The 14,770-nt window shown below is 38.5% G+C and overlaps 1 protein-coding gene across 1 annotated transcript in view; it reads right to left on the minus strand.

Moving 5' to 3' along the window:
• Positions 1 to 8,079: 8,079 nt before the first annotated feature.
• The window catches only part of FTO (FTO, alpha-ketoglutarate dependent dioxygenase), a 222,448-nt gene continuing 215,757 nt past the window's right edge, over positions 8,080 to 14,770 (minus strand). The window contains 1 exon segment of the mRNA NM_001185147.1: positions 8,080 to 9,373. Coding sequence (NP_001172076.1) covers positions 9,232 to 9,373 — 142 coding nt within the window. The 3' untranslated portion in view covers positions 8,080 to 9,231.

Here is a 14,770-nt window from a genome sequence, read left to right on the forward strand (position 1 = left end):
GAATAGGATGAAAACAGAAGCCTGATTTACAAAGTGCCATTAGTTTCAGAGTGGTAGTGATACTTAAGCAACAAATTTCACACATACCTGTTGAAATAAAATGTAGAATAGAAGTATTTATGGAGGATATCATATAGATCAGATCAAAACTTGCACTCAAGGTCACTTTAGTTGGAAAGGACTCAATTACAAACTCACCTGCTGGAAAAGCATGTATCCAGGGTGACATAAACTTTATTTCTTCTTTTTCCTATTTACTCACTCAATGAAGACTTCTTATTTTGAATTTGTTATTTTTAATTTGAATCATTCTGGAATAAAGAAGCCAACATGGTAAAAAAACTGTAGTAAAAACCACTTCTAGTGTCACTGTGTGACAGCAAAGTAAAGACACTGATTGACAAACTGCAGACCTGCAATGCAATATAACTTGAAACATCTTAGTTCAGAAGTTCTTATAGCTGAATGGATGGGAGAATATATTTTAGGTATAGGACAGTGTATACGTATACATTCTGCAGAACTCCTGTGTGCAGAGTCCTGACTGTACATACAGGGCACTAGAATCTTTACCACGAAAGATAAATAAGTTTCTCACCCCAAAGAGGACTTAGGTTTGTATGATAGATTTGATACAGAAAGAATACAGGGGCTTCTCCTTGGGAACACCTCCTTTCCACTGAACCAACAAAAAACCATGATGCATCTCAAGTATTTGGAATTCAACTTTTCTATTTTCTTCCAGGCTTTAAATATGCTGAGCTATTTTTTCCCTTCAGGGTCTGGCTTGCATGAAAGGCTTTGTAAGCAAGTGCTTTCCAAAGGCAGGTTTTCACTTTTACTTTTTAGAGGACAGCTATCTCTCACAGCACAGGAGATTAGCTGGTGCAGAAGCTATTGGGCTGTTTCAACTCTGTTCCAGCAGGAGTACCTGGCCCTCGCCAGCCACCAGTGCAGGGGAGGCATCCTGATTAGTCTCTGCCTCATTTAAGGCAAGCTGTCCTTGACTGCAGAGACTGAAAGAGTGCCTTACTCTCCCCAGAAGATGCCTATTTTTGAATGAAGAGGAGCAAAGTCTCCTTGTGTTTGCATACACCCCGTAAAGAATCCCTGAGGACTGCACCTTTTTTTTGGCAAGGTCACTAACGCCATGCATTTTGCCCATTTTTATAAAAAGATAAAGAGAGTGAAAATCTCTTTATCTTAACCTTAAACTCTGAGAAAACCAGAAAAAAAAAAAAAAGGATCAGTTTAAGGAAATCTAGATGCAAGGGAAATTCACCTTTGTCTTGCTAGGTAACATAAATAACAATGAACCGTTAAGAAATGTGTAAAAATAGTTCTGGTTTCCTGAAGTGCCCTTTCATCCATTTACCCATATACTTACTTTTGGTTAAATTTCTGAAGCCAAGGAAAGAATGTTCTAGGCTAAGAAACCAGATTTCATAGCTCCTGGATGCGTTGCTGACTCTCAGCTGGAGAATATGTGAATGGTGCTTTCTGTCGACTCTTTTTGCCTAGAAGACTCCATTCAGTCCTGGCAGGGAATGACCTGGCTGCTGCTCTTCACACTTGTGTCACCTCCTGGCGGGCATCTACTAATGCAGAGCAACAAGGCCCACAGCCTTCAGTGTTAAGGACTGAAGTAACACTGAAGTAACACAGAACACTGCAGTGCATCTTAGCATCGTGGGCATGTGTACTTCAAATCAGCCTGCTGTGCTCTACAATGGCATTCTTCAGCGTACCAAATGAAATTTGCAGGACTGGTCCTCATCTTGCCCTGAAGCCAGTATCTGGCTTAGCATGGACTTCACACTTCCTCTGAGGTAGCAGAACCCTGCACAAAGTCTAGGAACAACAGCCATCACAAACCTCACCATTTTTTATTCTATGTGCAAGACACATTTCTTTGATAATGTCTTATTTAGTGTAACTATATGTGTTTTCCATTGCAACTTCTACTGCAAAAAACACTGCATGTGTTTATGCACTCAAAAAAGGTTGATGCAGTGCTGGTAGGTACTGCATTGCTAGTGTTCACATAAGGTAAGAGTTTGTATTGCATATGGGAAGCATAAGGTTGCACAGTCAGAAGAATATCTTCTAAATACAGAGGTAGAGTTACACATTTGTATTGAGGGAAGCACTATTATGGGGGGTGCATGTGGGGAAGTTAGACATGTCCATTTATGGTATGAGTCTTACCAAAGTAAAAGAAATTAATTTGCCTTCCAGACTAGAAGATATCTGTTATAGTCAGAATTTAATTCAATGAGTTTCAATGATAATAAACAAGTTCCCTATTACTTTTAATCTATTTCCAATCAATAAACTATCAGCATCATTAACGGGTTAGAATACCTATGGCAACTTACTTGGACTTGCAGAAGAGTTCAGGTAGAGGGATATGCCCCACTGAAAAGCAGGCTTAGTGTGCCTTTGAGTTTACTGCTTTGAAGAAGCTTACCTTCCACTAATCAGCATATAGGAATCCTACACAAAATTAATTTGCTCATGCACCTGAATATTGTGAAATGTACACTTCTCTTAGTCCTTCTTCTTCCACTCACTGCAACAGTGAAGAATTGATGGTAACAGCTAACACATTCTGGAGGACAAACGACAGACAGCAGATTCTTTAAGAAATTTATTTTACAAAAGCGAGTAAAGTAGCAAGTATATAAAACAAACTTAAATATCACTATACATCTCTCACTGTTACATAAATACAAATCAGATGTAGCAATACCAAATAAGCAAAATGAGCAAAAACATCCAAATAAATTGGCTGGAAAATAAATGCATTTGAGTGAATGCTATCTGATACTTACTTTTTATGCTTTCTTGCTTTAAAGCCATGTCAGTTTAACAAAGAACAGAACTTGCTAATAACAGTACTGTTAATAATGAAACTAATGGGAAAAAAAGGACACTGGTAGGCAGAAGGGAAAGAACAGCAATGAAACTATCGTGGAATGCTTTGATAATGTTTGAGTAATAAATTACTGGGATGTTCATCAAAATAACTAGGGAAGTAGTGCCCTTAGTAAAGTACTACCAGACTACAAAATAAGTACCAGACAAAAAGTGCTAACAGGTGCATAACAAGCATTCCAGCATGTTCCAGCAATGCATCTTCACCTTGATAAATAGCACCCAGATACCCACAAGGCATTTTCTTAAGAGTTTCCTAGTACAGCAGTTCTATCACCTTGGGGGCTACCCACTGAGCGTATTTAAAACACAGCTAAAAGAGTGCGGGTTGTACTATAATACTCCTGCATATTCTCCATGGAATAACCTAATAGTTCCAGTAAAATTCACTTTTTCCCATTGAGAGCTTGGGGACTTGGAACGTAACTAAAAGATTCACTTGAAAGTTTAATCAAGTATTAGGAAGCCTGAAAGATCTCTGTTACATGAGATGGATTATCACATGCTATGCAATTAAATGATACGTTAAATGTTGTATGAGGGGGAAGGATTCCAGCTCCACTTTCAAATGTATCTTTGGAGAAAAATAGTTCTATGAGAGCATCCTTAAGCTGTAAGTGGTGCTGATTAACTGGAAGTAACTGAGGCATGCCAGCGATGAGGTATTATGCACACTCTGCTCCAGCACTAGCGCTCAGAACATGGCCACACATTTAACTTCTGCCTCAGTTTCTCTGTGCCAAGCATTGTGAGATCTTAACATCAAAAGTCACTTTAATATATTACTATAATTAGCTGTTATTTTTTCCAGTGAAACTTTTGAGCAAAGGACTTTGGAAAATGTCTTCCCGTTCCATTTGCATCCTTGATGGATGCAAGGAAAGGAAACAAATGAAGAGGTATTTCTGAGAACATAAAGGTTATTTCAGTGTTCACTTTTTCCTCTTTTACATAGATGTTCACATTCCACAAGAAACCAAGCTTCTCAGGACTTGCTGATAGTAAAAAGCCTGAGTCATAAATGCTCAGTTTCAAAGTCGTTACTATTCAGAGAGAGAAATAAAAGTATACTGTATTAAAAACAATCATCCCAGCCCTTTAATGATTGGGTAGTTTAGCTTTGAATGCAGTTCAGCCTAATAGAGGTTTTAATGGCTTTTGACAGATTGTCCCACTGATCAAGGACCACGTATGAAAATAACTGCCGACCAGGCCCTGATTTGATTTTAAGAAAAGAAAACTGAAGGTTAATGGTAAACAGAAGTTGATTGTTCACATTTTCAATGAAATAACTCTATCTGACCTGTTCTTAGAACCAGTGAAATAAAGGATAATGGGAATCCTATACACCTGACTTTTTACTTTAGCCTCTAATCAAGGAGACTAATCAGACCAAGATGTGTTGGCATGAAAGCAAGTACTTGGTGATATAGAGGGGGAGGAGAGCAATTTTTTGTCCAAATTCAGCACTGTAAAACCAATAGGGTATTAGAGGATGTAAACTGTAGACTAGTATGTCCTATTCTACCATGTGAATTGAGCACTATCACCAACGCAATGAGGAGATGAAGCACAGTTTTCATGTCGTATGTGAAGTACTCACTGCCAAACATCAGCATTTAAAGTGCTCATTTTATCAGTGATCTGGTGGCTTTTATTTCACATATTGTTCAGCCAATTCTGTAGCTTAAGTACAGTCTTTTTGCAAATGTATACATTATCTTCTCTTGTTCAATGAATGCCCCAGGCTAAGGTGAATAAAAAAGATGAATGCAAATTATGACGCCTGGTAACATTAAAGGTGATGGGTTTGAGTTTGTACTAGAAAGACAAGTTGCTATTGAGGACTGCCTCTGCTCTGGTAGTAGAGTGAAGTGATCAGTATAGAGCTGAGCTTTTTAGCCTGCTGTGGGGAGTGCAGTAGTCTTTAAGGGGAAAAGGAACTTTCCCGCAGACAGTGCCCTGTTTGTCTGACCCTTCCCTATGGCAGCTCACCAGCCCAATGGGGCAATGCAGATGATGAGCTCCAACAGCTCAAATCTCAACAGAAATAAATGCGTGGAGGCACTCAATCCACAGAGGCATGGTAGGACAGAGGTGAGGTAGGACAGATATGGAGGCTAAGCTTGTTCTTGCAGTATGCAGGAACCTTGGCAGAAGAAGGTAGTGGTCAGCTCCTACCAAAGAGATGTGGACCAGCTGTTGGGTGCACGAGGAGGGTTAAGGACTGAACATTAACTTTGCATCAGGTGGTAACAATCAAGGGAGAGGTCATGGCCTGCACTGTACAAGTTACTGCTGGATGATTCCCATATGAGTTAAGTTAATAAAGGTTTGCTCTTGTGAATGCACATCCCTTGCATCTCATTTCTCTTCCCCTCCTCTCATCCCACCTTCACCATCAGCTAGTTTAATCTCTGATACATCAACCCAAATTCCACTGTGTGTCACAGGACTAGTGGAACTGCACTGCAGTAACTGAGAAAGGAGCAGTGTCCACTGTTAACACACTATAATATTTTAGTTATCTTTTGTGTTAGATTTTTGTATTAATTTCTCTCTTTTTGCTGCAATATGGCACTGGAATTCCTGAGCCCGTCCCATAGCAATTAGAAGTCTAGCATGACTTTCAAGTAAATCCTGCTAAGTATATCTACTTCATTATCTGTGAAACTGAAGACTGCATCTGAATGAGTGAGACAACTGATTTGAGTATTTATTATGCTACAAGTTACCTGTCCTTGGCAGTTTCTGTTTGGTGAGTACCTGTGCCATTCTTATTTTCAATTTAGATAATCAGGATCTTCTGTAAAGTTCAGAGCATAAGCATGATGTCTTTAAAATTTAGTGCACTGGGATTTGTATTTTTTATTTACTTAACCTTTTAACAACAAGAAGGGACCTACAAGATAAAATATTTTCATATGCAGATATATGAATGAAGCATTATAAAAACATTTCTAATTTACATGGCATAACACAGCAGTTTTCTATCAAATACTTATAAATGGCTTTTACCTTTCATCCCCCCCAGTACAGAAACAATAGCAGTTTTTCATTTTCTGCCAATATTTTCTTTTTATGAGTGCAAAACAAACTCTATCACATTTTTAAAGAAATCCTTTGCCTTGAGCATTTCATTTGTATTGGTTCCATGTTTAGTCAGTAGCTTTTGCAAAACTGATGAATATTGTCTAAAGGCAAGTGCAGACAGGCAAACTGATCTGTATCTTCTGTAACCGATTTTGTCTGACATGCATGTGCAAGTGAACTATTTCACCTTAATTCTTTCATGGCTGATGAAAAGTAAATGTACACAAGGCCATGAACTTTCCCGTTCTAAAAGAATCACTGAATCTAATGTTAGAAGCTAATTTATGCTCTCACCTCTTCCCTGAAACAAACTGACCCTGGTCCTCATGCATCTAGAGCATCCAGACTGGGTAACCAGTTGCTATGCACGGAACATCCATTAGAGGCTGTGCGTTTCGGCTCATCCAAAACTGTAATGAGTTATCTAATGCTGGAATATAAATAGACTGCTGAAGTATCACTGCAACATGAACTATATTACTATTATTTGTATAAAATAAAGAAAACTTCAAAGTATTTCTCTGCTTCTAGTATGTATCTCAAGCACAGCAACAATTCATGCTTGGTCTTTCAGTTTTCTTTCACAGATATTTACCTTTAACCATGTTCTTCTCTTGGGGCACCCTTTGGCACTCTTACATGCTTCAAACAGCTCCATCAACCTTACCCATGTCTTTGCCATCAACTCTTGTGGGCTTTGGAGAGATGAAACCTCCTTATACTTCTGCCTTTCAACTAAATTCAATCATGTTACACTGATTCAGATGATGTGAGACTTGAATGCAACACAAAGCTTTAATTCTCTTTAACCACTAGATTATTGGTATTTTGCCAGTGAATCTTAGGTCTCATCCATTCCATAATTTTTCAGTTTTCTGTCATTGCCACCCTTGGCTTAAATGAGTGCTATTTGACTGGACCAAGGCTAGAACTAGTTCAGCTAATTCACTAGCTTTAATACTCAGCATAGAAAAAACCTAGAATCACGTAGTTTTAAACATTGTGCTACTGCTGCCAGCACTCTCCTAGTACAAGAAAATAAAACAGTGTTGTTTCACTGCTGCTGGAAATAATTATTTGCCAATGATTTTTTAATAGCTTCCACTTCAGCAACAACATTGCTGTGCCTTCTCTACCCTTTACAGCTGTCAGATTCATTTCAATACTGTGATCCCCATGGTTTCTAGCAGTGCTTAATTAAACACAAAATAATCATAAAGTAACGGCATAAGCAAATAAACAATCCCCTCAAAGCCTGTGTTAACAGTGTTACATCATTAGCTCGTTTGATTTCATCTTTCTCATTTCCAAAGTAATACTTGTTTCTGTGAGAACTGCCTTTTTCAAAAGCAGAATTCCCACATCCTCATCTTTTTCTCTAGCTTTTCTCTAGGTGATTTCCAAAGTAAACACTATTTAGTGTGGCATTCATCCAAATATATGCTATTTGCCCACTAGTAAAGCCAGCTTTAGCTAGTGTAGGAAAGAAAAACTATGCCCACAACTGAGTATTTCAAAGTTTTAAGAAATTTGTTGAGCAGGAGACAACAGATAAATGTGCAGATCAAGGTTATAATGTAATTAAACTTAATTTAAATAATTTATTCTTCAAAGAGTTTATTTTCTTCTACAGGGTGGCTAACAGCTTTAGCAGAAGTCCAGGAACACAATGAAAATGCTTGATCCAGGTCTTCATACTTTTGCTGGCATAGCTATGTTAAAGGTGTTAAGAGGTACAACCTCTAGTTGATATAATTGTCCTGGCAAAAGCTGGTAGGTGTGGACACAGTTTTATACCACTAAAACTGAACTTCTGCTGGCACAGCTTCCTTAGCTGCAGGGAGGTCTGGCATATGTTATACTGTCAAATGTACAGTTTTCAGCAGTACAAACCCCATCCACACACAGAACGCTTTGCCAATAGAGTATACTGGTATGCTTTGGGTAAGCCTGGCCCCAGCAGTGATTTTAAGCAGAAGATTAACACAGGAGGTGTATTCTGTTTCTTGGTGGCAATGTCAAGCTCTGAGTCTCACTGTTATTTTTTTCTGTAGTGGTAGTATAGACTGAATGCTGTTTTACTCTAATACAATTTCCTGCTACTTTTATGCAAGGGAAAAGGCATACACAGATCAAGTCAGAAGAGCAACTTATCCAAATGAAGAATCTGTCTCTCATTCAGGACATCATCCAACATAGAATTGTTCCTTTTATAGCATGTTATTACAAACTAGATCACAAATGGTTTCATTTCTCATGGGCTTCTGGTTTTGTTCTCATGGATAGATCAACACAGATGTTGCAATGCCTGGTGTCATACAAACTAAAACTATTTTGTCAGGGGATTGGACCCAAAATGGAAACCCTAGGTCCACTGGCTCTGGACAATGCACTGGGAAAGCTGGGCTCAGAAAAGAACTCTCAATAGGCAGAAATAATGTAAAGGCTAGGAACTAAATTCTGAGTTCCAGGAAACTGAGGACATGAGGATACAACATTGGAAATCTCTCCTTAACTTAAACCCTTCGGTCAAGTGTAAAGGACAGATCATCCCATTCTTCTAAAAGGACGGTAGATGTAATTGTGCATCACTTAGAGCATGACCCTAGCAATGGGATCTTCCAATTTGCCTAAAAGACAACCTGCAAGCTGTCCTGCTGCAACAGTACTGTGCACCTCTTGGGCTGAACCTGAAAGCATTGTCCCTCAAGGTACATATACCCATGAGGGTCCAGGTAGGACGTTTCTAGTCTGGAAAGTTTTTTAAAACTCACCTACAAGGACAAGTGCTGCCAGCTGTTCTCAGTAATATCACATTAGCGTGTAAAAATGTGCAGTGCTGAGACTAGCAGGCAAGTCTACGTTGCCCCAAATCTAGACAGTTAAGATGCATGGCAGGGGAACCTGTGGAAACACAACTATCCATGGGCTACAAGGTCAATGGAAATTAGAGTGGAAGAGAAAAGTCCTGAAGTTGGTGTTCCAGATGTTAGATGTTAAAAGCCACTTCTTTTTATAGATTTGATACCTGTTTTGTCGTGACTCAGGAATGAAGGTGGAAACCAATAGAATTTGCATTGAAGCACAAAACAACAAATGACCAAGGAACCATAAAGCAGAAAAGATTAAAGCTGAAAAAAGACTTCTCTTCAAATGTTGAGTGTTATTAATTCTAGGCTGGAAGGTGACCTGATATCCTACCTACTGAACAAGATTTTGTAGATGAACAATTACTTCTTCAAGATCAAATGGCAGAGGCATGTTACTTTCTTCATTTGTCCAGAAGGGATGGCATTCTGGCTTCTGCTCTTCTGGCAAGCTCTCCGCTGCTTCTGACTGGCATCTGAAACAAAAGGTAAGCAGAAGAACTACTTAAGTAAAGCTACAGCAAGAAACTGAATACTCAGCAAGGATACGTTTGTGCAGTAACTTAAAGAGAGTGATGAAAAGAACAAAGGCACATCTTCTGACCAAATGGGTCGTTCATTTACAGTGAAGTTCTGCTCTGTTGTAGGCTTTGTATTTTCTATAGGGATTTCTCAAAAAGCCAATCACGGAGAAAACTCCATTAGTACACCTTTATATGGTAAATTATTTTTTCATTATCTTGGCTGTTATTTAAAGCATGTGATTAAACCATTATCAGATTTAAATGTTTGCCGGTTTCCAATGTATTACTAGATTGTTGAGAAAGATTAAACTGAATTTACTGCATTAAGGTCAGGGGGAATAGATTAAACAATATTAAAGAAGCCGGACTAGCTTTGTAGATTCTGGAGATTTACAAGTGTATCAACCTGCTTAGCTCTGAAAAAGGCAATATAAAAAGAGAAAATTCTATAAAGATAAATGGAAATGGAGGTTAATAACAACTTCCAATGATGAATAGGTGGGCAAAACTTCAATAAAATTAAATTAAGAGGTTAGCGTATGTTAGTCCCCCGAGAAAATGTTTAAATCACAGTGTTTTTTATTAAATGGATTATTCATCAATACTAGTGAAGTCTAATTATAATATTCAGCTGAACTGCAGCCTGCAGAAGAAAGCTTTCGAAGTGGCAACCATTACGCCTTTTAAGACCAGGCTGTAATACAACGTGCCACCACAAAAAATTATCACCCTTCAATGAGGATTTCTCCTCCTCCATTTTCCCATTCCCTCAAATGATCTGCATGTTCATTATTCATTAGTTAGCATTTGTAGCACAACAGGACAAAGAAAAATGCAATGCATTGTTAGAATTTTGGTCTAGACTGTGGGCCAACGTAGTTCTTCAAATGTACAAAAAGCAAATAGTAAACTTTTATCTTGTGTAAGACATTTAAATAAAATCATTTTATAAAATATAGTTGTGATGATTTAAAAGTTGTTTTAAATATATATATGTGTCTTCCATCTCTGTACAATCAACTCTGAAAGTATTGACACACGCAACTCCCTTGTCTACACCGTCAGCCTTCTGGAAGTGACTTGTTTCCAAATGGAAGATGTCTTCTTCTCTTGGGAATTATTAATGGCAGTGTAATACCCATGAGAAAACATACTTCAGCTTTACACCCATGTTGGTGTGTGGTTAATTGCTGCACCAGCATCCTGGGCACTCAATCCATCGTACATTACACTACAAGGACAGTATTAACACATAACATTCCAATATATCTTCAGCTCTCCACATCAGCCTCTGATAATAGCATCTGTTAACATGCACTAAGTACTATTATGTAGCACATCACTTCATAAATAATAAGATTAGCCGACCTCGGGGCCCTGGGAAGAGTAATGTGTTTAAATGTTCTCATTATTTATTTAAAACAAGAATTAAAGGAACAGAAGCTACTTGTGACAATCCTCTTAGCATAAATATTAAACTGTTTGCATTGATAAGCTGCACTGTACAGAATAACAGAGGATTTGTTTTGCAGGCTGCTTTGTAATAGTTGTTAGAGCAAATGCAGTTTAGTGAACGAGTTTTGAGAGGTACTTAACTGATTGTGCCATCATGTTCTGAAGACATTTTCCAAATTATATAAAGGAAAAGGAGAAAATTAATATGCAGGGAAAGCTGAAACTAATTACAGCACAACTCTATGAAGCTTTTAAAATCTTGCTTTATTTTCTGTCTTGGCACACAATAATACGCTCAATTTGCTGGGTAGTATAAGATATTTGAGTCTAAGCATTTCAATCTAAGAGTGGATAAATTAGCCATGTACAGATTATTGCAGATGACAAATCAAGAAGCTCAGCTGGTAAATACTGCAGGCATATTATGTGGTCTGCAAAACTCAATTTATAATAACAAACATTCTCTCAATCATCTGCTATTAACAAAAGGATTTTCACTGAGAGGAAAAGCATACCGCCTCCTAGCTTCTTCGCCACTTAGGCCCCCGTTTTCCTTTTAGCATATTTTTTTATCCCTTGTCCTCTCTCACAAACTGCTTGTCCCTCGCCTTTGGGTTTTGGACATCTGTGTCTCTGTAAATGTGCCAGAAGTCACTAATGATGCTGTGACAGGGCAGCCCGTGAGCAACTATTCAATTCAGTACTTTTCCTTCTCCGGTTTCATTCCCAAGAATCACCCCCCAGCAAAGCTTGGGCCTTAACTCTCAGGCAATCATGCACTTGGCATGCTCCAGCCATCTCATGTTCCACAAGAGAGATTACAGGAATGGAAGTGTGTCAGGTCCTTGGGTTTCCTGCACAAGTCTGATGACAAACCTATCAGTATACTGCAGAATTACGAGAAACAGGAACAGTGCCTTCATACTCCAAGTTCTGCAAACCACAGCTCCTCAGAAGTATTTCTATTGTTTTGCTTTACATCACTAGCAAGAACAGAAGGGAATGTTTCCTGTTTTTACCAAACTTGCAATCCCTGTGCACTTAAGACCCACTGGAGTTAATGTCACTTCAGGTTACCTGCGCTTATGGGTGCAGGGCTGGCTCCTGATGACCTGGCATGGCACTATCAGCCCATCACAAATCTGAGTGCACTCCTCCAGGTACGTGCTGATCCTCTAGCTCAGAGTTAGGATGCAAGAGCTGTCCAGATTAATATATTACTATTGATTTTAATAAATTTCTACACGATCATGGGAAAAATTGTTCCCATGATGCCCTTTCGTTTGTATCAGAGTTAAGGATCTTAAGAGTCTGCAGAAGGATAACAAAATTATCAACCAAAGCAGAGCAATCAAAGGCACTTGAAATTTGAACACAAAGAAACACTGCAATTATCAAAGTATGGTGGTAGTGGGAAAACAAGATTGAAAATATTATACATTAATTCAAATATTATATATTAATTAAAAACAGATTAAATTGTTAATAAAGCCAAATCTCTAAAAGAGAGTTAATTTACTGTGTGAATATTGTCTGAACAAAATGTGTTAAGAGTGGAAATACCACATGCTCTGAAATATGGAAGAAAAGTTCATATACCAAAATTAAAGGGCCTCTTTCAAAGCTCACTTGCAGCAGCAGAAGGAAACAACTGCCTGGATATACTTCAGGGCAATTTAGCTCCAACACGTTGATAACACAGGTTTACCAGCACATCAGAAAAGGATGACTTGTAAGCCTGAAGATGTATAGAATGCACAAAGCTCCATGGTCTCTACTTTCTTGCTAAACCAAACAGAACTGGTGCCGGTTTCAATTTAAAAAAGCCTGTACTGAAGGAGCAATAGGCTATGGTTGCACATTCTTGCCACTCTGCCATATAAACTTCACAGGTTTTGATTCCATTTTTGTTGATGTTTGCCAAATGGACTTTGCTCACTCATATTTACTAATAGGAGAATATAGATATAAGTCATGGCAAAGTCTTGTGTGACAGTGCATGGCTCCTTCCCTTGGAAGGTGGCTGGTTTCACCACAGCAGGTGTACATTCACTGGCACACAGTTGCTTGGTTCTGGTCCCTTGGGCTGCGCTGACATTTTGATGATCAGGGTGTCAGCTACATTAGAGGACACTGATCACAGTGCTGAAATTAACCAAGCTAGCTAAAGTGTGTGTTAATTATGAGTATGCAAGCAGTCAATAAGAGGTTAATGCAAAAGTCAAAGGATAAATTTATTTCAGTATTGCATCACTCTACCAACTAAATGACTAACATTATGCTTTGTTTTTAATCAATAGATTTTACAGTAATGTGTGAGCCATTGATTTGAAAAACATTCTTTCTAACATCTAAGTTTTGCAACTATTTAGTATCAAGTATCAATATACTTAAAATGCTCTTTTTTCAGAGCAGCCACTTTTTGGTTTCAGCGGCAGGAACAGGAAAGCATACAGTGAGAAAGAGGCCTTGGTTTCTGCTGGTGTGTGATTAATGCAAATAAGAATTATTACCTAGGAACTCTAAATAAAGTACTGTGAATTAGAGTCCTGGATTCCACTGCACTGTTTGCTCCGCAGGAGTGTAGTCAAATCAGATCAATAGGGGTCAATCTGTGGCTCAGACTGCAGAGGCATGTTAAGTAAGAGATGATCTGAACAGTCTCATTTCCTAGATGGTACTAATTTAGTTACAAAGGAGACCATGTGGAACTTCACAAGGTAAGTCGAAGAATGTAGGCCTGCCCATCTTCCCCATGTACTGGTATGGTCAGAAAGGGAAGAATATGTGCCCTGCACGTGCAGAAACACACATTCTCCCATACACGCTTACTCCATCATTTCTGAAACTACTGTTGCTATGTTTTATATTTATTTTCTCCCTCCATTCTTGCTAGAAACAGGTGTTACTGAACTGTTATTATTCCAAATTCCAAAATATTGAAAAAACAAAGATGGCCCAGGTTAAAAACAGATCACCCTACTAAGATGAATGTGTTCATTAATTGCACGCTAACACTGTTTAAAATGATACAACAATTATGCAAATGTGTTAACTTTGAATTATTATGTTTTTGCTTAATAGTGGATCTCATTCACCTACATGGAAAATTCACTTGAGTCCAAGTTGAAACATCCAGTGATTTCAGTGAGAACAAGACGTCAACTGAATGGCATGGTATCAGCTAGTAAAGTGTGCATCCATAAGATGGGATGTCCTGTAACTTAAAAGTTGTCACAGAGGAAAAAACAGTATTCCAGTTTATCAAGCTGAATGGTTCAGTAAAGAATGGAGAAGCTCAAGCTGATGCTGTATTCTCCTTCACCTTTGGACATGGACAGGATATTGAAGTAAAGTCCCTAAATAGGATTGGAAAAGTCATCCCTGTTATTTGAAGAACTGGATTTTCATTTATCTTCATGAAAAATTAAAAAGTGGAAGGACAAATGTCACCCATGGTGAAATGGAATGGGGGGATAAATCCAAAAGGCCGCTACTTTCCAGGTGGATGCCCATTACAGCATTAGCAATTTCAGAAGTCACAATATGCCTTAGTATTTTGTTGTACCCCAGGCAACTGTCTAGTCACAGTAGCTGGTGACAAGTGAAAATTTCCAACCACTAATTAAAGTTTAAAGCCATCAGGTAGCCTGTTGAGAACAATTTTATACCTAGATCCATTCATCGGCATGTCCCTTACATACTAGGGGTAAGGAATGGGGAATTTTACTGGTTGACCAGCTAGGAGAGCTGACCTCTGAGGTCAGAGGGGCAAGTGAAGCCTCTTTTCTCCTTCCTGCCTGTATGGAAGAATATGGGGGTCAAACATTCAGGGTGACTATATATGGAACAAAATGCATGGTAGCCATTATGGCAATGGTACCCTGTTTCTGC

The sequence above is a fragment of the Gallus gallus genome, chromosome 11 (genome assembly GCF_016699485.2).
Source record: "Gallus gallus isolate bGalGal1 chromosome 11, bGalGal1.mat.broiler.GRCg7b, whole genome shotgun sequence".
Taxonomy (NCBI): Eukaryota; Metazoa; Chordata; class Aves; order Galliformes; family Phasianidae; genus Gallus; species Gallus gallus.